Source organism: Telmatherina bonti (assembly GCF_933228915.1).
Source record: "Telmatherina bonti genome assembly, chromosome: 9".
In the NCBI taxonomy this organism is placed as follows: Eukaryota; Metazoa; Chordata; class Actinopteri; order Atheriniformes; family Telmatherinidae; genus Telmatherina; species Telmatherina bonti.
The window spans coordinates 19762648-19789764 of NC_136627.1; the positions used below are offsets into that span (position 1 = coordinate 19762648).

Consider the following 27117-nt stretch of genomic DNA (forward strand, 5'->3'; position numbering starts at 1 on the left):
GTCCGTGAAGCATCCCTTTCGTTTGCCATCTGGAAAAATGAAACTGTGCTCTCCACCGTGTAACTACGCGATCCCACACCATCTGTCAGTTTTACCGACCTGCTACCAGCAGGCTTGATTAAACTACCCAGAATGGGACACGGATAGCGTACTGTAACAGAATGTACTCCTGGCTATGATTTTTAATTGCTTTACTTAGAGCAATTCAAGATATCTCATTATTCCAGGCTGTTGCTGAATGATCTCGCCATTTTACTCGAATGTCTCTCTGTATTTTTTATTCCTGTTCAAAACCAGATGTTTGCGCCCATAAAGTCCTGACATTGTAATAATGGTGATTTTTAGGAGGGTCCCCAGGGCGCCATCAGCGTTGCAGAGCTGAAGGAGGGCTGACGTTTCTCTCAGTCAACTGGCTCGAATCCGGCTGCTTTGGTGGCACACACAGAGCTTGCTTTGACAATGGACCGCTGCGATGAATTAGGTTGGCAATGCAGTTTGGCGCGCGCACAAACTCTCTGTTACTCAATCTTACTTTGCTGCGCCCTCACCTATCAAACCACAATAAATAAGAAGGATTAATTATTCTTTTCTAAATTTTCACTTGGAACACATAGCTACTTTCTTTCTTATGAGCGCACGCATATGCATTTCAAAGAGAAATGAGTTGTACATAATGATAATAATAACAACAGCAGCAACAACAACAACAACAACAACAACAACAACAACAATAATAATAATAATAATAATAATAATAATAATAATAATAATAAAGTTCTGCTGGTTGAATGATGCCGGAAGTTCAAAAAGAAGGTCCCTAACCACGAGGAAGTGCGCGTAAACAAGCATTAGCGGTTGCGGTAAATTATGTTTATGGCTGCTTTTACGCTGATCAGATCATATCAAGAGGCAGTGCAGTAGATGAAGTGGAAGATGTAGAGGAGGAGAAGGGCTCCAACAGAAACAGACTATTTTACAAGGAGAGGCAGAAAGAGGGAGAAGGGGGTGGGCTTGTAGGAGAGAAAGAGAGATAGAGACGGGGCGCGCATGTCCAGTTCTGCCATGCAGCCTGTTCTCCCAGCTCGCCAATCATTCTAGCGAGTTGTACCACTCTTCCTCGCTCCGCGTCCCTACATGTGTTTGGGACACACAGGTCTGTCTTCAGCGGACACTGCAGGGGGGGGGAAATACGAGCGAAACTACCATGGAATAGGAATATTACTTGGGGAATAATTTTTAAAAAAAAAAAAAAAAAAACAAAAAGGGGGAAAAACCCTCACTCATCCCCTTTTTTTTTCATTCTTTCTTCTGAATGCTTTTCCTTTCCTGCGCATCTTCCCCTCTTTCTCAATGTCTCTCAACAGTTTCTGAAGGGATTGAAGGAAAGAGGAAAAAAATGAGGATTATTCTTTTTTCTTGGCACTTTCTTGGGGTGTATTCCACCCTTTGGGGGCTGGCGACAGGGGCTTTCCCCAGCTCAGTGCAGATAGGTGAGTTGGAGGATTACTGATTTTACGCACGGGCACTCAGATCAGACACAGTACACAGAAGATGAACGGGGTTTTTTTAAGCGGGCAACAGTCACCATGAGGGGGGGAAAAGCGCATTATAACCCTCCAGCGCTGCGAAAAACAGGTTAATGAAGAATTCTGGATCAGAAAAACATACAACTACAGAATAATTTTCTTCTTGTTGTCTTTTTTTTCTTTTTCTTTTTTTTAACTGAAGCAAAATCTCTACTTTCCTATACTGACTCTCACATGCACATAAATGCGCAGAAAGTGTCTCAGTCAATTTGTCGTTTTACTCTATTTGCGTGTATTTGAAAAAAAAAAGCGTTTGCGGTCTCATGAATGTTTCAGGGAGCTTTGTTCCTTTCTAGTCTTCTTCAGTGTACAGACACTGCAGTATTCTCTCTCTGTCGCTTTCTGCTTCTCTGCTTGCCCCTTTTTCCGTTTAGCCCGCGTTAGTGCGGGGTAAGCCTCTCTCAGCCCTATGAACAGATCAGAGATAAAGTTAACCTGAGCTGGATCATCAGTGGCTTGCTCAGTACATCAGGACCACACATGCATGCAATCTCATTTTTCTGTCTCTCTCCCTAACACATGCACATACACACATTCAAGCAGGCATGCGTGTGATAATGAATGCACTGCATCACTCCTTGTGGGGGGGCAGCTGGGAGGTCCTATAATGAGATTCGGCTCCTTGACTCTGTCTCCTCGCAGCTGCCAATAAACTTAATGCGCTAAATATTATCTGGTTGCCTCGCACAGATACTTGCACTGATGCTTAGGCATGTGTGTGCTTATGTGCAACGTGCACATGCATGGTCATGAGCATGAACACATGCATGCTATATGTTCCCCCAGTTACAAACTGCTCCACACATGGACCCAAACCCAGAGTGAGCAAGCTTACATTCATGCACATACTGTAATGAAACATTATTGTGCTCTTGTTCCTTTCCCCCCACTTACCAGACATACTGTACATGCATGACGACTCCCCTGGCTCTCTAGCTCCACTTCACTTGAGAAGTCACCCGCTTGTCTCTGCACTGCACGCGTGTAATTTCAGCAGTGGCAGGCAGTTTTAATTTGACATAGGGTTTGGGTGTGTATGAGTGTGCCAAGCAGAGACAGAAGCTGAAATTACTTTGAGAAACTCATACAATAACATGTCATGCTGGGTCATATCTACACTCCTCATCCAGCTGAATGTCTCTCTCTCTGTGTATGAATGTGTCAACTATAAACAAAATCAGATTTCATCCTTTGCACCATAGTGAAAAAAAAAAAAAAAAGAAAGAAATAATGACATTACATTTGGTCAGTCATGATTAAAACCATGTTTAGTGCTTCGATTTTGGTGGCACTTTATGCGTGATACAAATAGATGTAACATGCACATCACACACATTACGCAGCTAATCCCAATGTCTAGATATTTTTGATGATATGCTGCTGAATCTTTGAGGAACATGTCGGCACATGGATGACTGCCCTGTGTTCAAAAACCTCTGTCTCCCAACTCTTCCCCTGTAACCCTTCACCTTTTGTTCCCATCTCACTCCTAAAGCGTTGTGAGGCTTTGCAGTCTGCTGGTGTGATCCAGCTCTACTGAACCTAGGCTGTTTCTGCTAAAACTTAAACCAGTAGTAGTAGTCGAGTATCATTCCAAACAGGCCAATAAGCAGAGCAAAGAAAGTTGCAGTAACTTTATTCAACCATGTTGTATTAAAACATTATTCAGACTTTGTAAATCTGATTGTAACAATGTGTGTGTTGAGGTCTTCCTGCATGTCAAATACTGTCAAATATTTTTATCCTGATTAATTAATTTAACTGTTAATTGAATAGAGTTGCTTTTCTGTACAGAATAAAGCTTGTGCATAGCTCGACGCTGCCCACCTGATATTTCATTTCAGTAACGTGTGCAGTCATGAACTGTTTACGTTGCAGTTTTTAAAGTTTACACAGTTCAGCAGCTAAAACTAAAAGGGAATGAAAACTGTTTAAGTGTTCAGAGGTTTGGCTTATAAAAAGTGAATCAGGAATTTTGTATAGATTTTCTATGTTTTAATATGATCAAAATGGAAGATTCATCTTAAATATTAGTCTGTAGTGAATTGTGTCCACAGGGATATTTTCCCAGAACCTGCTTGCATTTTTCCTGAAGGTGGTCCATGTATTGATCATAGTTATTTTATCTTTTCCAACTGGTCCACCTATAATTTTATGGGTTGTCCGTGTACTTGATAAGCAGGAAAAGCCCATTACACATTTGTTTTGCCAACATTTTTAAGTTGTTTAAATTTATTCTCCCTTTTATGTAATAAAGCCAAATACAAAAAAACTGTATGTTTGAATTATTAAGCAGGTTTCAGCAGTTGTTGGTGTTAGATTACAGTTGCAGTATCAGTTTCTTATTAGGCAGATGCAATAGAGGCTGCTCCTCTTGGGACATAATATGTTATTTGAACATGCCATGAAAGGACATGACCCCTAAATCAGTTTTTTTGTTTGTTTTTCTTCATTACCATTCAACATAGTGGTCTTCACATTGCTTTCACTTATATTTAAAATCTGCATAATGTCTTCGCTTGTCTTAATGTGTCAACTAAAAAAAAAAAAAAAAAAAAAAAAAAAAAAAATTCAACTTTGATGATACAATGATTTTTTAGAAACTCACTGCATGCTTCTTCCTGCATCTTTTGGATTGTCCATGTTTAAAATGACATAATCTCATCTGGACTTCCTCTGTTTGTCTCATATCCTCTCAGACTCATTAGCCTTTCCAGTCAGTTTACAGGTTTCTCCATTCTTCCTTTTTCTTCTTCTGTCTGTCCCAGATTCCATCAGTGAAATGAGGGGTGTGAGCATCCATGAGTGTGTTTGTATTCCTGCCTGTGCATAAGACTGAAAGTGAAGATGTGCTGAAAGACAAATTAGCTTTTATAACTAAGCTAATGAAGATATTGGCTTTCTTCTCTGTTCCCTCCTCTGTTTTTCCCCATTCTCCCCATCCGTCTTTTCTTTCCCCACTTCTTCCTGCCTCTCTCTGTGTCTAACCACGTTTCTACTCGACCCCTCTCCGCCCTACAATAACTCACTTCCTCTCCATCTTGTCCTTCTCCCCTTGTTTCCCCCCCTCTCTAGGTGGACTATTCATTAGGAATACAGATCAGGAGTACACAGCATTCCGACTAGCTATCTTCCTTCACAACACCAGCCCTAACGCTACGGAAGCTCCCTTTAACCTGGTTCCACACGTCGACAACATCGAAACAGCCAATAGCTTCGCAGTCACTAATGCTTGTAAGTATTTCAGTGTGTGTCTGTGAACGAATTACTGGAAAAAAAAGTGACAATTGTTTTCTTTGCATCTTTCTTCATTGTCCTGTCTCCATGTTTGATTGGCTGGAGCCAATCTCTCCATTCTGCTGGATGAATATTGGTTTAATTAGGCACGTTAAGGGATCAAACAGCAGCTTTATGATAAGCACGGTACCGCAGATGAATGCAATTTTACGAAACCTGGCATGTGAGAAACAGTTCTTGGTACTTTAACGTGTTGATTTTGGACAGTTTAAGAATGTATGTGGCATTTTGGATATCCCTTATGGCTACATGTAATTTAGCAGACTATGGCACACTCTCTATGACATATATCATACACTATTATCCCTCCCATCTGCAAAAAGGTAATGTCACTTTGCACAATTTATATCAACTTATTTAAACTATAACCAGTCAAGGACCAGTCAGAAACAGAGTGTAAACTGGGTCTTTTGTGTTCAGAGTAAGGAGGAACAGTTGATATGTGTGTCTTTTCTCTGATCATTTCAAGGATGACTGCTAATCTTTCACCATCCCTGTCTCTGCTCTGGGTATTTTGATGTAATCCTTCACACTCCCTCTTGACCTGGAAGTCAGTGAGGAAGATTCTGTCATGTTTGTACAGGCAAGTTAGTGTTAACGGGATGGCGTGGGCAGTATGTTACACACAATGTTGCACATGAATATGTTGAAATAAATGCATTCATCGAATGCACTCTTTTTTCTGAACTGGTTTGAATGTTTCGCAATGGTAAATGAAGAACTTGAACATGGACTTGTTCGGATTAAACAAGGTCCTTCTGCTTACATTTTCACCTATGCTACACCAACTTCAAACTACACCCACCACCCGCTGCGCCCTCTAGCATAACAAACTGGCAACAGTAGATTAGTGCAATCCCGCTCTGAAAGGAATAGAGCTGCAGATGTAGAAGCAGCATGCACGTCACACACTTTGTTTGCTTATGATTACTCACAGGTATGTTAAAAAAAACATCTGCAGATGATTCTGAAAGTGAAGATCTAACTAATTCTAGCAATGGCTGCCTAAATTTTTTATTTCTGTCTTTACTAAAGACAAAACAATCAGTAAAACATGAACCTCAAACAGCTGCAGTCTGATATGCCTCTGCTTTCTCATAGATACTTCCTAATTTACTCTTCATTTATGATCTATAAATGCAAAAGAGTGAAATAGAACAGAACAAGTTTACTTCATTCACTATATTTTCTTGTCACAGTATTTTTAACAATCGTTTCACATAAAAAGCCAGTTAAAATGTCAGCCTCATTAGAGTTCTAATTTGAAGAGACATGTGGAGTTGAAGCATCCGTCCAGTTTGAGAGGACATCTGCAAGTCCTCACCATTAAAGAAAAAGTCATTAGGGAAGTGTAGGACCTTCTTGACAAACAACCCTAATCACACTGCATGCAGCCTCCAGGGGTTTGACAGTAAGTTTCTCAAGTTCGACCTTCCATTCGCAGTTCTAACTTAAAACAACTTTAACTAGAATCACTCATAGACCTCTTTTTTTGCTAATGGCGGTGTGCGTTACTTCTGAGTTATAAGTTCTAATGGCAAAATTATTCTCATCTCCCAATAGTAAAGGGTCCTTTAAAAAAAAAAAATCCCCGGATCCAGCAGTGAACCGGATCACCTCCAAAACCCAACCACTAGTTTCTTATTCCATTTAATTAAAGTCCACCTATAACTCTGAGTTATGTTGAAGACAGACAGCCACAAGGGTTGGCAAACTGGAATTTAAATGACAAACAAACAAAATAATCAGATGAACTTTGAACAGGTTCGATAGTTGAAAAGAATAATAAAAGTGAACAATTCCTTTGAAACTGAATAAACTGTTTGTGAGGCGCGTGAACTTGCCAGTGCCGGTGGGACAGCTTGGTGCAGGGGGACGCGTGTAGCATGAATATTAATATGAACATTTACTTTGATAGAAATGTAACGCGCTTTTTTTTTTTTTTTCTATTTCAGAACTTAAATGTCTTTTTTTAATTACATAAAAACCCAAAAGAAAAAGGCTGTGCATTTTTCTGAATTTTGACTTCTGTAAAACCATTCATTGTTCAAAGTGCAAGCAAAATATTAGGTTAATACAGCCCCATGCCACTGCTTGTGACTCACTCGAGACTGAACTCGCTGCAGTCTTTAGTCTAAACAATAGGTGTCATTACAGAGAAAAAGATTATGCTACTCTGCAGAAACTACACATTCATTCATTCATGCATTCATTCTCCCAACTGCTCAGTCCAATGAAGCGTCGCAGGGAAGCTGGAGCCTATCCCACCAGTCTTTGGGCAAAAGGCACAGGAACAACACATGATGTGAAACAAAACAAGGATCCCAAACATGATCATCACTTTTAGGACTGTGTGATACGGACTAGCTTCTGGCTCTCAACAGGGACACCTTTTTTTGCTAGTCAGGATCTTCAGAAGTGAGGTTTCATTATCATATTTTTAAGACCTGCTGATACACACATGTTTGTGCCTTATGAATCAAAAGAACTCTATTGCAGATAGGTGTCTGTCTATGTGCACAGCCTTGCTCCAGTAAGTAGTGATGAGGACACTGTTCTGCTGCTCATCAACAGCTGCCTGTAGGTCAGCTACTGGGAGTGAATAAAGGTTCCATTTTGTGCCAGAAAAAGCTTGTTTTAATGTATGGGCAATGTAATAAAGCCCCGGATTGGAAAAATATGCATTAATGAATAGTGTGGTGGTTTAAATGATTCAGAAAAGGACCAAAAAGTTTTTTTCCAAACTGTAAAGGTAGTTACTGTTCATGAATGCGTGGATATGGTGCAGAATTTTGCTGAATGCTGAATTTTTCTCTGAGATGAACAATATTCCTTCCCTTTATTAACAGAGTCATATGGCTCATCCATCTAATTTCATGGAAATTTCAAGTTACTGCGTTTTATTATTTTACCGTTTTATGTCATTAAGCTTTAAGAAATCAATCAGTGGGGTTATTAACTAGGTGGCGTGACTAAAATCAATACAGCGTTATACAACAACAGTGCTCCTCCAAAGAATATCATTCATAGAAGAATCATCTGGCAATTGATTAATATTCTGTTTGAGTAATATGTATTTAGAAGTCTGATACCCCTTCAGCCAAGATTTTCTTTCTTGTCTTAATGCAAGTCACATATAATCATTAATTTAATCCAGTTTTCAAATGTATTTCTCTCCTGCCCCTGAAATTACACACCCTGATGAATAGATTACTTAAAACAACCCACAATGATTGGAAAATTAATAGTCCATCCGTCACCTTTTACCCACAAACAACATCCCACGGTGTATCAATGCCTGTAAGCTGGGTGAGTGGGTAGAGACACTATGAATACACATCAGGTGGGTTTCTTTTAATGTAATCTGAGGTGTATGAATTTATTAGCGTTGAGCAAATGCGTGTGCTTAGGGGAGAGGCATAATCATCTCTGAGTGTATAAAACAATCCAGTGTGTGTTTTACAGTCTGTACACATGCACTCAAGCCTGACTGACTGAGATATGTTGCAGTGGGCACCAGAGACCCTGATCTCTCTTTTTAGTCGCACTCATCTTTCTACTATTTTCACTTTAATCCCAATGACCTACTTGTGGTTCAGTTAAAACTACTTAGTTCTGTGCAGCCAAATATAGTTAAAACCCAAAGAATTCAATTTAACTTACATAGGGTGTCCTTTTTATTATTTTTTATCTTTGTCATTGTTGTTAATGCATTTCACACCAATGAAATGCATTAATCTATGAAACAAATCTATGAAAGAGGGATTTTAAAAATGTGTCAATAGAAAAAATAGGGCAGCCATGAAAAGATAGCAATAAGAGTTTGAATATTTCAGTGAAAGCTTGAATAAGCTTGAAACTTGAATAATGAGTTGGCGCAACATGATACAGTGTTGATGTGATTGGGTTGAGTTGTGTGGGATTGATGATTTTTAACTAAAGATGGTTGCAAGTAAAACTATAAGATAAAGTCAGAGCTTTTGTTATTACTGTTAACAAAGCTCCACAAAATTTAGCTATTGCTGTAGTTGCTACTTTATTAGAGTCCATCAGTTCAGACGGTTTTGAGAGACTAAAAACAATGACATGGCTAAAGGGTATAAACTGGTAAATAGTTTACTTTTCCAGCAACATAAATGTCCTTATCAAACAACACAAACATCCATATCAAGTTTTGTGGTAATTCATCAGTGGTTAATGTGCTATTTCACTCTGTGTCAAAAATGCCAGTTCCCTGCTGATGTAGGATCAAAAGTCTTTGAATTAATTTGGAGTTATGAGCTTATAACAATGCATGACTTTACTGGAACAGTCCAGTCTTCCACGTAAAAAGTTTTGTTTAAATGTTGAACATACATAATCTCACCAGCTCTGTTCTTTGGTGATACGTACACAGTTACCTTTGGCATCAGTGCTATCAGACACAGGCCACAGCAATCACTCATGCAGAAAAAAGAATAAATAAATAAGAATATAAACATGAAAAAAATATTAATTCTGGCCACTGTGTTGATTACAAACCAACACCATCCTGCTGACATGTTGTCATGTAAGCATATTTTCAGCTAAACTTGCATGTGAATTCATCTGTGACTGAAAATCATCTCTCATTAAGGCACAGGGTTTTTTTTTTTTTACTAAAGTTTGCTAAAAGCTACAGTGTGTATTTGAAGAAATTAAGTGGTCTATTTTAAAAATGTAATTAAATATTTATTACCCAATTGGAAAGAATTATGTCATCAGTTGAAATGAATAGACTTCAGGCTCGGAGCCTTTGAGACTGAAGAGAATTCAGGCAGATTTGAGAGATGAACTAATGAATTGTTGGTTTTATTTTCATGTTATCTACTGATATTAGGAAAAGCAGAAGAGTTATACCGTTTATGCATAATCGGTATATTTTCTTCTCCCTTCTGTATCTTAGGAGATTTTCTTTGTTTGATCATCTCAGGTATAAACTATTTTACTGGTATCTTCTCTTCTTCCCTGTTCGTCTCACTTATTTTCTGTTACCAGAACTTGTTTCTGCCAGTTTTCCTCAAACAGGTGTATAGGTAGACTAGCTCATAAAGCAATGGGAGATGGGAGGAGTGTTTGGAAATGTAGCTCTTCAGTGTGAGCTGCCTGCTCTGTATCTCTGCAGGCTATCCATAACAAGCGGAACCACTTCTCTTTTTCACTCTATCCTCATTATTTTCCTGCCCTCTTCCTCCCTGTCCTGTCCCATCTTTCCCTCTCCTACCCCTGCTCCCTCTCATCTGTCCCTTTTTTTTTTCATCACGTTTTGCTGTTTCTTCCCCCCTGCTCAGGCGTGGTGAATGGATCTCTAAATTAATCCTTTACTCTTGCTGCGGGTAGTGAACAACGCTCTGAATTAGAATAGGGAATTCTGACTCTGACCTTGGCCAGTTATTCTCAATTCTTGTATTCAAAAAGCGTGAATGGATCATAAAAATCCCCAGTCTCTATCGTTTTCCCTTTTCACAGAGGACTACAACTCATTTTCTTGTAGCAGGGTCACACATCCATGTATCCTCTGCTGCTGTCAATCTTTCTGTTTTGTTCTCATGTCCTCCTCTTTTGGTACATCGATACATACTGTGTATGTGTGTATTTGTGTTTTTCTTATTTGCATGTGTTTATGTGTATGAGTCATTTTTTTATGCCCCTCACCCAGAGGAGCACACTTTCCTTTCTCTGTTTACTGCACCGTACAGTAGAGCCAAATACATAAGGATTATTAAGACTGTAAGCTACATAGTAATACTTATGTGTATGAATTTATTTTACAGTACTGGGACCCATTTTTCTAGTGTAAAAGCTGGAATGGTTGGAACAAGGAATGCTCCTCAGGCCCAAAGTCAATCCTAATTGAGAGGCACAAGGTGTGACTCTTGTTAGGTTGTGTGCTTAAATGAGGCTCTTTTAAGGTTAAAATTTGTTTGTCCTCAGTCAAAGAGAGTCAGTGCAAAACTGAATTAAGATTTGCCACTGCTGCTTGCTAGTGTGTGTGTCCATGAGCATATGCACATCTTTGTCTATGAGTAGCATGAGAACTATATACAGTATATCCACTGAGACAGAGTGAGATGAAGAGAGACATAAAATCACCTTCGAGATGGGGGAGGGAGCTGTGGCAGTAAATATGGACCTGGATATGTTTTTATACATTTATTCAAAACCAAGCCAACAATAAATCATCATGTGCTATTATGTTCTCTTCTATGCCATTGTTTTCTATAACGTCAGAAATTTATGATGATGATGATGATGATGATGATAATGATTTGGTCTGGTGTGGTTTGAGTGGTTTATCATTGCAGTGGTGCATAGCCTCATCAGTCATCATGAGTTAATATAGACTGTGCCTATGCTGAATCACTCACAAATCAATACAGTTTACGTATTATTGACTGCTGCAGATTGCATTTACATGCAGGTTGCACCTGATTATCTTTGCAGCCTGATTGAGTCAAGTTGGTGGAGACAGATTTTTCTGGATCCGCCCATCTTGCTTTGTCCTCCTGTTTTTAAACGTAAAAGAAAAAAGGAATCAGCCCAGACATACAACAGCAATTATCCCTCCTGGTATGCTTGTTTGTCAGGAACACCAAAGTTGTCCCTGGGTCAGTTTGACCCAGAGTCTGTAGTTATCCAAAAGGGTCACAAATAAAAAAAAAAAAAAATTACAGTTAATATAGCTTATATCTCTAGGGCTGCATGGTGGAACAGTGGTTAGCACTGTGGCCTCTCAGCAAGAAGGTCACTGGTTTGATCCTTGCCTGGGAAGGGGTTCAGTCAGTGGCCTTTCTGTGTGGAGTTTGCATGTTCTCCCCGTGTATGCGTGGGTTCTCTCCAGGTACTCTGGCTTCCTCCCACCATCTAAAGACATGCATGTTAGGTTAATTGGTTACTCTAAATTGCCCCTAGGAGTGAATGTGAGTGCGAGTGGTTGTTTGTCTCTGTGTGGCCCTGCGATGGACTGGCAAGCTGTCTAGGGTGTACCCTGCCTGTTGCCTAAAGCCAGCTGGGATAGGCTCCAGCTCCCCATGACCCTCAATTGGATTAAGCAGTTCAGAAAATGAATGAATGAATAGCTTATATCTCATAAACTTTAAAACTAACCCTTACTAACCATTTCAGTCAATATTTAGTTGAGTGGTGTTCTTCACTGATTATAATTAAATGAGGATAATTCTTTATTTTATTTTTTTTTATGATTTAAAAGTCACACTTAAATTCTTCTTTTTTTTTAATGGACTTAAAATCAAGCTAAATGAGTCGTGAGGATTTGTATTGAAGGTAAACTCCATCTAAACACTTTAAAAAAAAAAAAGTACAAATAAACTAAAAAAAAAAAAAAAAAGGTAAGCAATAAGAGATAGGCAAAAATAACATGGTGCATGTGTGGGAGCCTCCACGGTGCACAGGTCACATTATGTTGTAACAGTTAATGCAACATTTGGAACAAGAAATATCATTAAGTATACAATAACAATGTGTATGTATAAATGTTGCCACTGCTTACGAGGGGCATGTCATCAAAGTGTGCTTTGAGCAAATTAATTTAGCACATGTCACAAAGGTCATGCTCATCTCGACATCATCAGATGGCTTGATGTGAGAAGCAGTTTCCTTATTTGCTTCTTCATCATCAGACTTAGAATTAACCTTAAGATGGTCTTCATCTTCAGACATATCCTCATCTACTTCACTAGCAAGATCAAAGATGAGTTCCAGAGCCTCCAGGGCTGTCATCTGTTTACTTCTGTTGCTCTTTTTGGTAGAACTATCTTTGCAAAGGACCGTTACATGTTTAGTCCCCCCCCCCCCCCCTTCATAAGTGTCCACTCAGTGTACTTTGAAGCTTACCCATCGAAAGAGAGAAGGTTCCCTTCAAAAGTCCTAACAAAACCTGCATTCTCACACCTCATAAGGGCAAGAAAATAAGGAGAGTGTGTACAAGTGTAGGTGTGTGTGGCAGGGAGGAGCTTACGGTTTGTCGCCAGCTGCTCCAGAAATATATTTAATTAAAACTCCTAGCCAGGATATGCAAAATGAATGGAACACACCGATGTACTCTTTGGAAGTGTGGATTTATACAGCATGAGTGTCTGGCAATGTGTATACGTGTGTTAATGGTCATCAGTGCACCAACACACTTTCAATTATCAGCTGAGAAGCAATAATTTTCCTGTCAGCATGGGAATATAGGCCTGCTTCCACTTGGCAGCTGTAATCAGACATGTTGGAAACATCATACTGAAAAACAAGCTGTGGGAAAGCAGCCTTCAACATTAGAACTGTGATGGATACGTTTTTGAAACTCCATAGAGAACCAAAAACAGGCTAAAACACTTCAGAAGATTTGTAAAGATTCTTGAAGAATAAATTTAAAAATGACGACTGATTTGTTTTTTTTTTTCCATCTAAAGCAATGATGAAAGTAGAGGTCATTTCCATGTTAGATTCTCACCCAGACCTTTACAATCCTGATAAGTAGTACTGAGATGCTGTATGTAAACTTGGTCATTCTATCCAACACCGTTGCCACAGCAAAAGCCAGGAAGAAATGCTGGCAGAAAACAATAATCCCATTAATATGAAAATCTGTGCAATCACACAGTATTAATTCAACAGACAATATAAACGGACAGCACTCTCATCACTCAATTTCACTTTATTACACAGGCGTTTGGGGCAGAGATGCTTCTTCAGCATCTTTCCTTTTGTTTATTTTTTACGTTCCGCTCTTTTGAGGCTCAGCTCCCATGTGAGAAATTTCTTTTGCTGGAATTTTCCTCTTTGTGTTGTGCATATCATACATACCCTTAACGTATTGCAGTTATGCCATGTGTGACCATTATTGTTAACCTCATTTTTTTAGATGCAACACTAGGAAAGCTAAATAGACTTGGGAACACATACAAAAACATACTTCAGTGCGGTCAGTGGCAAGGCTTTATTTCTTCAATGCTTCTAATTCTAAAATTCCTTTCCTTCCAGAGTACTGGACTCATAATCTGCATACCAACGTAGACAGAATAAGCAGGCTTTTTTCCAATAAACTGACAGGTCAGGAGCTGGTGCTTTTACAATCATTGAGCCCTTATACAAAACGGAACCTGCTCTGGAGCAGGTTATCAGTAAGGAGTGAACCACTGTCATTGTACAGAAATCCCCGGATTAACCCTGAAGTTACTTCACTAAGAGAAAATCCAGCTTTACACTACAGGCTTCAGGTATTCCTCTAGGTCTGGATACATTAGCATTTGCAAACAGCAGGGTTAATTTGATTTAAAATCAACTGGTGGGGCTGCTTGATCATTATAGATCATTAGAAGTAGTGTCACTGTTACCTAAACTTTGGTGCAAATTCACTCACTCTAAATCTAAAATAAGAATGTCTCAAGTACATATTGCTGAGGTGAATATGCCAAAGCAAGAGATTTTCTTAAAAAAAGAAAAAAGCTAAAACTCATCAGGAAAGCTGAACAATCAAACATTTCAGTGATATGACTGATCAGCTCTTTACACAACATACAGAACCTCACTGATATCACTACTTTCCAATGACAGGATACAATGGAAACAGCTTAATTTACATTTTCTGTCTTTTCACACTTCAAATCTTTCCATCAAATATGCTGACAATTATCTAGCTATTGAATGTGACCAGCATGTAGCACCTTTTATTGTTTTACATCAAGCTGGAGGAGTTTTATCATCTGATCAGCATCCAAATGAGCAATATAAATACAATTCAGTTCAATTTCCATTTCCAAAGGGGAATTCTACATTATTTATTAGATACGTTGTGGTTCAGCAATGAAACATGAACATTTAGAATCACCTGGTTCACAGTCTTGGATAACAACAAAGGATTTTTATAGCCTTGGGAAGTCAAATGTTTTAATCACTAGAAATCTCACAGTTTCTGTTCCTTTAACATTCATTAGTAAAGTGATTTTTTTAAACCAGTAATGTGTTTATGAAAATGATACAAAGGTGACACTTGTTTCACTCTAGTTTCAAGTGCTCAGCAATTTAATGACGAAGCGGCAATTGTTTTCCCACAAATCTCAAAAGAAGATGCTGACATCCTGCAAACACCTCGTTACAACACCACTACAATATGACTCCAACATTGTTAGCTAGTTTGATGTTGTGACAACACTGAGTAAGTGTTACATTTCCTCTAGAAATGGCAAACATCAAACCTGGCAGCGTGATAGTCAAGACTGCACAAATGTCAAGTTTAAATTATTTAGTAACATCTAAATGGATGAAATTGAGATTTACAGGGTTTTGTTTTTCACCTTAACTCTACCAGTCAAAAGTTTTGACGTATTTACACCTGGAATTTAATGGAAAAGTGTGGTTAAACTTTGACTGGTATTGTAGCTCAACCCTCCTGTAATGTTGCTGGTCTAATTGATTCACTGTAAATTAAAAAAAAAAAAAATCTAAAAAAAACAAAACAAAAAGACATGTTACCTTGGTATGGAAAGCCTTCTGCTTGAGTTAATCAACATGTATAATGATTATGGTTCATTTCCCATTTTTGCAGTCAAAACAGATGATAGAACGAGGCCAGAAATGTCAAATACTAATTGACTCTTTGCAGCTATGAGGCATACATTATTTCACCCAAGTTACACACACATGCTCACACGAGCACACCATTTTTTTAAATATACTCTTTATCTGACTTTGTCTTTGATACCTGGACACATTGGCTGATTTACAGGATCTACATGTTCATAGATCATCATTCTGTACCTTTGTCTGCACACCTCTGCCCTGAAATGCCTCAGTCATCTTGTTGATGATTTAAGTCAGTTGATAATAGAATTGCGCCATCATCTTCACAAGTGACATTTTGCACGGTCATGCAATGGCCACAGAGGAGGTAATAGTATGAAACTATATCTGAGATTCTAAAAAGGGAAGAGGCGGATTACTCTGACAGCACTGTAAATTACTGCTTACATTGCAACTGGCATAGCAACAACTATTAAGTTTAATTTCAGCATTGCAGCATTGTAACTCCCCTGAGGTACAGTATTACGTGTTGGCCACCAAATGGACATACATGTTGTTGTTTAATAAGTTGTGGTTTATTTTTAACCCTGGTTTAAAACCAGTTGTTGCCAGAAATTATTAAATTGTACTGAAAAACACCTTGGCAAAAGTCCAATTTATTGTACTTTGCATAACATCATAAATCTCGGGTTGCAGGCTGGAATATATGAGTGATAATCATTGGTTTTATATCTGGAATTTGGTGGGTCTTTTTCCCAACCAGTGAATTAAATTGACACTCGCTTTAAGTTCATGCACATATTCCCATTAGCAAGCTACAGCAGCTGCTTAAGACCAACAGAAGGCTTATGGATTGCATTCAGTGCTATTTGTACAGCTGCAAAATTTAAGTTAAAAGTGATTCTCCAAAATGTAAGCACATTTTTCCCTTCAGTGCAAGCATCAGGGATGCTGGGACTTAAACAGTTTGCATTGTTTGCCCTAAAGCTGTAAGACATCGGTGTGGCTGTATTGTGGTGGATACAGGAAACTAAGCATTTATGAAAATTACTGTTTACAAAGATTACCTTTATTGTGGTGCATTGCATTCACAGCAAACCTTGTGGAAGCAATAAGAGTTCAGTGACCATTCAGTGTGTTCTGCAGCTGGTTCAAATGGGAGTGTTGAGGGGAAACATTTTTATTTTCTATGTGCAAGAGTTATATTAGTGTGTTTTTCAAACTTATTCATCAATTTTTTTCAGTGTATTTTTTCTTTTTCTTATTCTTTTTTTTTTTTTAGCTAAGGGGCAAGAAGCCTTAACTCTGCTAGAAAACACATGTTTGGAAAACATGTGTGTTACCCTCTGTTTATGTTGTAGTCCATTTTATTCACTGTTCATGCAAGTTATTTAAACTAAACTTTGATAATGTTTCTTGCATTTGTGCTTACTACACTAAAATATCAGTTATTCTATGTTTATCAAGTCTTTATCAAGGCTATGGGACATGCATAAGAGTGATCAGGGTAGTGTGGGAATGTGACAGGATGTGCAGAGACAGGGTGGACTTTTTAAGTCAGTCTTATAGAAATGTTTATACCAAATCTGCACAATTCATCACTCAGTCATTACAGTTATGTCACTTAAAGGATGTCGTTTAGTCTGTAAACAGCAGTTAGAGTTGGTTGTATAAGTCTATATATACAGTAAGTAAAACTTTGTAATAGAACAGGTAAATGGAGCTGTGGGCACGGGGGGTGGGATAGATCAGCATTTAGTGAGTAATGCTGACACCAACGCTCCACTGAAACTCATATTAATGAAATTCTGTTTTGTGGTTGTGAGGTTCCTCCAGGCAAAAATGAGACAGAGTGAGAAGTCTTATTGCAAGTTTTACATACTACAGGCCCTTAAGATGACTTAAATCCTCCAACGACATTCAGCGGTACACAGGCAAGTAGTATAAAGATGGCATTGAAACATTCATTTGAATTCATTCGCTGTGCTTAGACAAACATCAATCATTTGCAGGTCAGCACTGCATTCTCCTGCGAGTCTGTTTGAGCCTCCATACTAATGAAGAGTGAGTAATATTATTAGACCATGCAGTATCTCCCCAGTGCGTAGCAGTGTTCCCTCCAGGTAATCTGACTTTGCTAGGATGAAAGGCTGTGACTGTAGCTCTTTAACACACATGCACACACAATGACCCACACCCACACACTTGCATGTACTCACACAATAACAGCCTCATTTTTCTGTGTCTGTCTACTGTGTTTCATTAAGACCTCTGTTTCCCCAGTGGGCATAAAAACAGTGGTGTAAACAGACAAAAAGAAAAAAGAAAAGTTTGTTTCCTCAGTTTGTTTTTTACTCTGGTGTTTGGAAGATAAAAAAGCACGAGAATAGATAACGGCTAATTTCAAGTGTTACGTGTCGCCTTAGCAAAACACAGGGGTGTTCACTGTGAATGGAGCCATGTTTGCGGTAATTGTCTGTGACGTCTTTTTTGTTTTCTTCACTCTCTCTCAGCTTAGCTGCAGTTGTTTTCATGTTCCAATCAAAGGATTTGCATTTACTGACTGGCTTCTCTTTTTCCTCTCATATATGTTTTCTTATTTTATAAGTGTATGCATAAACATGGGCACAATCAGAAACATATGGCACATCCATTTTTTCTGTACATTCTCCTTTACAACTCACTTGTGGTCACCGTTTATCCACGTTTTAACATTTACAGCATTTCCTTCATCTTGCTTTTTGAATATATGTCTAATAGCCTTATCACACTGTCATCACATGTTCTCATGTCATCCTACTCACAAGGTTTGCCATATAGTTTCAGTCTGTTTCACACAACACATACACACGAAGGAGTCCCAAAAACCCACGTGTGTTGTTTCCATGGATTTATGATGGAGATGAAAGGAAGGGCATTAGTTAATATTGATGAGTGCTGCCACTCAGCCCTTCTCACTGAGGCTCACTTAGAGATGAGAGGCGTGACCTTTACACACATACACAGACACTGCAACTCAAACATACACTCAAAAAAAAAAAAAAAAAAGCCGGTATGGGTTGTTCATTTATGCAAGTCAATTTTTTTTTTTAACTCTTAAACTATTCAGATTCTCCCTTTAACTGGAGACAAATAATATGTGTGTGTTTCTAGGAAAAAAAAAAGCTCATCTAAGATACAGATATTCTCTCAAACCTCATTCTTATGTTCTGTGCCAGTCTTAATCCAATTCATTCCTAATGGCCCATTGGTATTCAGGATGGGTAATAGATTCCAAGGTAACCAGCAGGTAATTCATCACACTTACAAATAGGAAGAGACAGGGAAGGAAGCAAAAAAGCTATTAAAGTGATCACTGCAGAACCAGGGATTATATGAACAGAAAAGGGCTCTTGTGGAAATGGAGGAAAATAATTAATTATACACTTTGGCGATTAACAAGGAGAGAGATACGCATACAGAGGCAGCAATGCTATAAAAGCAAGTAATCTAACCTTTATGCTAGGAAGCTAAAAGCCCATCGTGTGTTTAGATGTGATCTTGCTGGCTTGTTTAGTGGCCTTTGAGGTCTTGAATTTTTCAGCATTAGTATTTATTTCCTTAAACTCACCAGTTTGCCTGGATGTGTGTGAGTGCATCCATGTGTGTCAGCGAGGTTTGTGTGTGTCTATGTTTCAAAAGTCACATCACAGTTTACCCGCTAACATGCTGGCTCTTCTTTCTGAGGTAGTGGAGTGCATCAAATAACACGCGTACACACATGCATGCACACACACACACACACACACACACACACACACACACGTACACACAATCGATCTAGTCCTTCAGACAGTCACAGTGATGGATGGACACTTCCATTGCTTCTATTTTTACCCCCGGGCACATCCCTCAGTGTGTCTGTCTTCTTCTTTTTACCGAGTGTGGAAACATAGACAAAATCACTGTGTCATAATTACAAACAAGTCTCTGGATGTGCACCTTGAGGATGTGTGTGACCATGTGCATCCAGGTAGCAGCCCAGCAGATTTTCTGCTGAGCCAAATTCAGACCCCTGACTGTTCTGCTGATGAGGCAGTACAACACCTTCTCTGATCATATAAAAACATGCCAAAGCAGAACATGCTGAAAGACATTCTCAGATTCCAGTGGGGCTTTGATGTGCAGCGTTGAGGCTCCAGATTGCGTCTCTTTCCTTTTCACTCATCGTCAACAGAAAAAGGACAGGAATTCCAAAACTTTGACTTTGAGAAGGAGAATAAGGAAACAAATTCAGAAAGCATGACTTCAAAACAACCATACTCATTTCAAACATACATTAAGCTACTCCTTAATTAATGGAGATATCTGTTAGATGTAGTCCACAATTTTGTATTGTACACTTTACAGGTGAGAAACTCAGATCTTTGCTCAACACCTGAGAACAGCTCGTTCCAATGGAGTAACGGGAGGTTTCCTTTTATTAACACTCAAAAAAGCTTCCAGACTAAACATAATGATTAGAGTGGAGAAAGCTGCATTGTACTTATGTGTAGCAGAATTACCCTCAAATCATTAGAGCACATGTTTCTGTGTGTATTTCCTCATCAGTTTGTGTTCTTGTCACAGCCATACATTCCTAAGCCAGATTCCACTTAGACAGGCAGTAATGTAAACCAGCTTAGCATCAACATTACCTTTTGGCAGTGCCAAAAGAGTGAAAAAATAAGGCCAAAGCCCTCCCATCTGGGACCCTTTTAGTTGGAGGATTCACCAGAGGGTGCTTACTAAATGGGATCACAAATTGCCTGAAGCGTCCCACGGCTGTTGCCCTCATCCTTGTTTTTTTCCCTTTAACGTTAGAAAGCACTTTTTTACACTTTGACCCATATTTATTTAGCAGCACTAGACAATTTTCCGTCAGCACCAAGAGTATTAATAAGCAGCTATCTTTTTTTTTGCAGTCATTATCTGCACGCTTCCATCCATCCGCCGGCCTGCAGTATGTGCAACATTTTAATTCGAGCGCCTACAGTTCATGTGCAGCTATTATTGACTGTCGACAGAGCAGCTGGAGGGAAACCCTTCACTCTGAGACCTTTGACATTAATTCTTGCCAGACTAGACTTAGTAATTACATTTACAGAACTCCAATAGGTAGATGTAAAGCTAAACAAAGGCTTATTTTTCCTTCTCCAGAGCTTGATCAGTGGTCTTTCATTGTTTGCTTTTACCTTTTCCGATGATCTTTCTTTATTCCAGAGATTTTTGTGTTTTGAGGCAGCAGGTGAGGCAACAAATGAAAGACCTGGGTCAGAAGGGTATTTGATGGGGAAGGGCAGGACAAGGATTGAAGCTATGGTAGTTTAGTAAGTTCCAAATCATCCCACCCATTAAAAAATCCTGTCTTGCTGCCTATAGTTTTCACATGAAAGCAATGATAGCAGTGTATCTGAAAAAAAGAAAAGAAAGCAGTTCAGGCAAAGAATAACTGCTACAGTATGACATTCAGCTCTAGGTGGGGGTTGTTACACTGTGTCTTTTCTTGGCTATGTTATACAGATTATGAATCACTGGAACTGATGCACATGCACTTAGTTTCTCTCCATATCTCACTCATTCACTTAACTGTAGACTTGTACACACACACACACACACACACACACACACACATACACACATGTCCCGCTCTCTTCTCACATTTTCCCACAGGCTCTAGTCCTCATGCACACACACAGTCACACGCTCCAGGGAATGATAGGAAGATAGTACAGATGGCATACTAGAGTAATATTCTCCATATGGGAAGGTAATATTGTCAGAGCAGTCATGTGGGGTGAAGGAGGAGGAAAGATTAGATCTGCAGAGGTTGAAAGAAACCAGGCTTCTGTTATACATAACCAAACAACCATGCAGTTATACTGCACTCTCAACGTAGAATAACTAGTGCTAATATGGTGTTGAGAAGAAAGAAAAATGTATGGGTGTGCAACACATTGAAAGGAACCGCAAAACCCAATGTTGGAGAACCATATTGAGATCGATCACACGATTCAGTCACCTTTCATTTTCCATGGATAAGTTCACCACTATCTTAGAAAAGAGCACCCCATATCCCATAAAAATATACGTTTAATAGTTAGATAATCGTGGCTCCTCAGTACGGCAAAACTGATTTGCTGTAATCGTTCCCATCTGAGAGAAGTAGCTGAACCCATGCCATGTCAGCAGAATCAAGGGATCTGGAGTTCAGGCTTGTCTGCTCATTTGCTATTTATACTGAACAGAGTTGTCTGCTGAATAAAGTTACTTTCTTTCATTTGAAGTATTTATGATGTTTTTAATGTTTCTTGTGTTTTGTAATTGTATACCCTATATTTGCTACAAATGCATCATGCCTTGATGTACCTGTCTTTGCACTGGGATGCAGCACAATCAGCACCATGGACAGTGTTCGTGACCGCTGATAGAGAAGTGAATGGAACTGATGTGAGACTTAAGAAAAATTAGTAATTGAGAACTTTATTACAAAACAAAAAAAAACAAACAAAAAAAAAAGATTGTAATGAGTAACAGGAAATGTTTAACTCAGAACCAAAGGCTGTTCATCTTTACATTAAGTTACTAAAACAATTCATAGAGTTTTGTTTTACAGTGGTATTTTTTTGCCAAGTGGAAAAAATCTGCCACAAAACATTGCTGTTTTTCTTTTTCCTGGCCATCCTTGCCCATATAATTTGTAAGAGCTGTGGAGACAACTCAGAATTAGTTGAGGTTGTACTGTAGATTGTAGCTTCTTTTTATAGAGAAAATCTATTTTTTATGAGACAGTGCTTTTTAAGCTTCCTGAACTTTTCGAGTGCAGGCTGCTGCAGATGGTTTATGCAATCCTGCCAGCAGAGACTAAATTAGAGTCAAGAGAAGGACTAACAAATGTGACACTAACTACACATTCTGCTTGGGAAATATGTCTGTCATTATTAGATGTAGCAAGAAAGGATTTTTCCCCCCTTGGGTACACTACAGGCAGAAAATAATATCTACTGAATGTGTGTGTGTCCCTACATCTCATCCAACTAGCCATTGATCTAAGCAGTTGTTTGCATTGTGCAAACTTAATTTAGTTTTGTTAGGTGTAATTAGGTGCCCTCCTTGTGTTTGTCTGCATCCAAACAGTCCAGCCTCAAGAAAAGCAGATTCATACACCTGTCAACCTCTGTCTCTGTATGTGCACAAATCTTATTGTGCAGATACGGCTCTGAATGCACACATGTGTGAAGACGAATGTATTAGGCTGTAAAAATCCAGTGTGTCTAAATAGCATGCCCTATGATACAAAAAACTACCTCAACTCACCTAGTTTGTACACTTCAGCAAGATAACATGGGGAAATTATTCATCAAATACACACTGAAGTAAAATTAATTATTGCAGTATCTACGGCAGGGATGGGCAGCTCCAGTCCTCGAGGGCCACAGTCATGTTCAGAGTTTCCCTGCTGCAACACATCTGACACACATGCGATTAAATGAGCAGACTGGTGCAGATCTTGACCTTAACCTCTGCACTAGTTTGCTAATTAGCCATTGATTTGAGGCCGGTGTGTTGTAGCAGGGAAACTCTGAAACACTGGCAGGACTGTGGCCCTTGTGTACTCGAGTTGCCGACCCCGATCTAAGGGATTTATCAAGAGTACGAATAAATAATAGAGAACTTTTTCAAGACTTAGTCAACATAAAAACAAAACGTTTCACATAAATTTTCTCTCCATGTGTCCATTTCATTATTTCAGTCTAAATTATTTGCCCAGTTATTAATAATTTGGTAGTGTTTCCTGAGTCTACTGGGCTGAACTGTTACTGCTCGGGTTTAGCTGAGATTTGTGTTATTAATCGGAGCAATGGCTTAATTGTAAGAGAAGGAGTCTGCTTAAGAAAGGGCTTTTCATTTGGTGGCTCACACGCCAGGACCGGCCCATTGCCCATTTACTCACAGAACATTAATAATTCACAAGCAGCGGCTAAACTGTAAGTGCACCACTTTGCAAATTTTTTGCGTATGCTGGATAGCACTGCTGTTTACACTGATGACGGAAGGCCAAAAGACACTAGCTCCTCATGAAAACTTTATATTTGAAGCAGAAGATGTTGACAACAAAAACAACTGGATAGAAGTATGCAAACATAAAAAATGCTAAGGGAAATCTTGGCATCAGCTCAAGGAATAAAGAATATAATGCGCAGAGGCACTTCAAGATGACCTACAGCAATTCAGACTAAACCTATCCCGCAGGCTCAAACGCTTGCCAGATAACAAAACAAAAACTACTTAAAAAAGAAAAATGGCTTTTGTGTGTGTTTTGATTAGTCTTAGACAGAGATCTGGACTACTAGAAAATATTGATAGTTATATAAAATCTATAAACCATAAATTGGTTATGTTTACTTTTCTTATTGTGCTAAAAGCTAAAAGCAGGTGGTTTTACTGTGATTTTTTGTGACTGTGATTTAAATAAAGATACGGTGCTTTGTGTTAACTGTACGTCCAGTACAAGTGTAACAATAGAGAGAAATGAGTGGCCCACTGGACAAAGACTTCTAACTATTTGGATCATAGGAAAATTTAGTTTAATAGTTTAATAGTTGAGTAAATTTTACTTGATTTCTCTTCGGCTGCGTGGTGATGCCTCACAGTCTGAAGGCTCCTGGCCTGAGCTCTGGCTGAAGGCTTTATGTGGCGTTTGCTTGTTCTCCAAAATTCTTCCTAGGAGTCATTGTGAGCTTGAGCTGTTATCTGCCTCTCTGTGTTAGCCCTGTGATAAACCGATAACCTGTCCAGCATGCATCCTGCGCCTTCCCTAGTAGATTCTGTGATAGGCTCCGGACCTCCCACAAGCCTGTTTTAGAATGAGAGGTGAAGACAATGGTTGGATGAAAGATTTTTCAGACAGCCTTAAAACGATTCTGTACTGCATGTGCATGTCTGATTTACTTTTAATTGTATTCTTTTGGTAAAGCCATCACATTAGCGTCTCTTCGCAAGCTAAAAAATAAAATTCTGAAGAAACGCAGTGCAAAAGGGATTTAAGAGACACATTTTATCCAGAAATGCCCGTTGTGACTCAGAAACTGAACAGTGTAATTACTCACACTGCTGCTATGGTTTACATATTTGTGTAATTAACCCTTTTCTAGTTGTGATAACTACAGTCATTAAAAAAGCCAATCTTATGGTAAACCTTTTATTGAGTTATACAGTATTTTTGTTGAGGTTAATAGAGTGCAAAGTTACATCAACACTGAATGGTGTCCCCAGTGATATCCAACAGAGGACACAGTGATAAAAAGTCATGAAATGCATTAATGGCAGTCCAGTTCCCCTGAATTTAATGATATCCCCATGCAGCCTATTTGTGTAATTCCAACATAGTAGTATGTTCACAGATCTTCAAAGAATTTGTCTCTTGAAATCAACTTTTCTAATAAATAAGTTGTTTAATCTCTTGGCAAACAGGTTTTAGGCAAAGATAAGTTTAAACAAAATACACAGTGGCAACAGGAGTACAACACCAGAGGTTTAAGTTAAAAACAGGAAAATGTAGATGTTTTCAGCCACTGTAAGGAAGATAAAGTAGAGAAGAAATGCCCTTTTTTTTTTATTAAGATTAGACACATAAATTAATTTGGCAAGAAAAGCTGTGGGAAATTGGAGAGGTTAAACTCAAACTTAAACGTAGTATGATAAGCACTTCACACACTGAGTGACGTGTAATTAAAAAACTATCAGTCACTGTGACAAGTAATTATCTTGATGTAGGCTATTATAGATATTGAACATACAGCTATACCCAAACCATGGTTCATATTGTCTTTGCCTTTCTTTAGATTTTCCTTGGTAGCGATATTTAAATAAAAATTAAATTGATGAAAACTACTTTATTTATCCCAGAGAAAAATTACAATATTGAAGTAGGTTTATTTATTTATTTTTTGTTAAATACAAACAATAATGATAATTATTTGGGAAAAAAGATATTGCCTTGTTCTAAAGGGCCAGGGCTGCTGACAGATTTACCTCCAATACCTTTCTGTCTTGCGCTGGACTTGACTAAGCTTCGCTCTAAGCACACTACGTTTGGATGTGAGGAATCTTCGCTTATCTTCAGCAGCCGGTGCAGTTAATAATCTTTTCCTAGACAATAAGCTCCAGCAGCTCCGGCTTTATCAGAAGCACACAACTAGCCTACTTGATCAATTTGTTCAGACTTTTTAAGTCCAGGCTCTGATGCTGCCGCCCCAGCAGATGGCTGCAGAGTTGATTGCAATTCCCACAACAAACTTAGGGAAGATATTTAAAATGTTGCTGCGAACATTTAATGAATCTTAGCTTACTTAAGAAGGCTGTCCCTTCTTGTAGAAGGTTTCATTGTCCAGTCTGTTGTTCAGCTTCACTCCAAAGTTTCTATAGTTCTCCACCACTTCAAATCTTTTTAAGACTTAAGTTCCTCCTAAAGTCAACAGTCATCTCGTTTGTTTTACTAATATTTAACATGAGGTGATTGTTTTCACACCGTCCCACAAATTGACTGACCGGTTCTCCATACTAACTTTCATCACTGATAGGGGCAGAGTTACACATTTCATATCACAGACAAACCACATACAAAAACCAATGAAGCATCAAACATATGGTATCAAAACTGTAGCAGTCAAACCACATATAAGAACATACGCAATTTTAAAGTATGATTTTCCTGAATATTATTTATTGATTTGACACTGCATCAGTAAAAAGGTCGCTGGTTCGAGGCTCGGCTTGGGGAGGTTCAGTGGTGGCCTTTCTGTGTGGAGTTTGCATGTTCTTACTGTGTATGGGTTCTCTCTGGGTATTCTGGCTTCCTGTCACCTTCCAAAGACATACATGTTATGTTAAATGGTTTCTCTAAATTGTTCCAAGGTGTGAGTGTGAATAGTTGTTTGTTTCCCTGTGTTGGACTGGAAACCTAACCATGGTGTACTCTGCCTCTCACCCAGTGACTGCTGGAATAGGCTCCAGTTTCCTTGCGACCCCCTTAATTGGACTAAGAGGTTAAGGAAATTACTGACTTATGACTGCATCTAATGAGACTTACCTGAAATATTACAACAGCACTGTGTCATGTTAGAATCAAGGTGACCATATTTTGATTTTTAAAAAATAAAGAACACTTGGCTCTGCCTTGAGATACAGTCATGATACTTAAAATTTACTCAAAGATGCCTCCTAACTTTATGTATTAAGGTTTCCTCTGTTTCAATAGACAATTCAGTTATGTAACAAATAATGTCTCCCATATGCTTCTCAGGGTTGTTCAACATACTTAATTGTGCCTAAAATTATCTCTTTTAACAACTATCAGTGGTACAAAAATAAAAGTAAGATATAAGAATCTGGAATTTAATAATTACAGAAATCATGTTATTTCTGTATCAGATCTACTGTGTTAACAACAGGATTTTTGTCAGTAATTTATTCATCACTATGTTCTAAAATTGATCCCTTTTATGATTCACTATCTAGATAAATTTGATAATAATCTGAACAATAAAATGACCACAAACGCTCTTCTTCATATTTTTTGACATGATTATATATATATATATGAAATTGATCAGTGCACAGTTGCAAGACAACAGTAACTTGCTGCTTTACTAATAGCAACCTGAACTTA

At 38.6% G+C, this 27117-nt stretch overlaps 1 protein-coding gene across 2 annotated transcripts in view; it reads left to right on the forward strand.

The window, feature by feature from the left end:
- Positions 1 to 1343: 1343 nt before the first annotated feature.
- gria4a (glutamate receptor, ionotropic, AMPA 4a) overlaps positions 1344 to 27117 on the forward strand; it is a gene marked incomplete at both ends in the record, with an annotated part of 114900 nt that continues 89126 nt past the window's right edge. The window contains 2 exons of one of the 2 annotated variants that reach the window (XM_079245905.1): positions 1344 to 1490; positions 4662 to 4820. In XM_079245905.1, the coding sequence (XP_079102031.1) occupies positions 1397 to 1490; positions 4662 to 4820 (253 nt within the window). The remainder of the gene's footprint in view (positions 1491 to 4661; positions 4821 to 27117) is intronic. The other variant, XM_079245904.1, reaches the window with a different exon arrangement.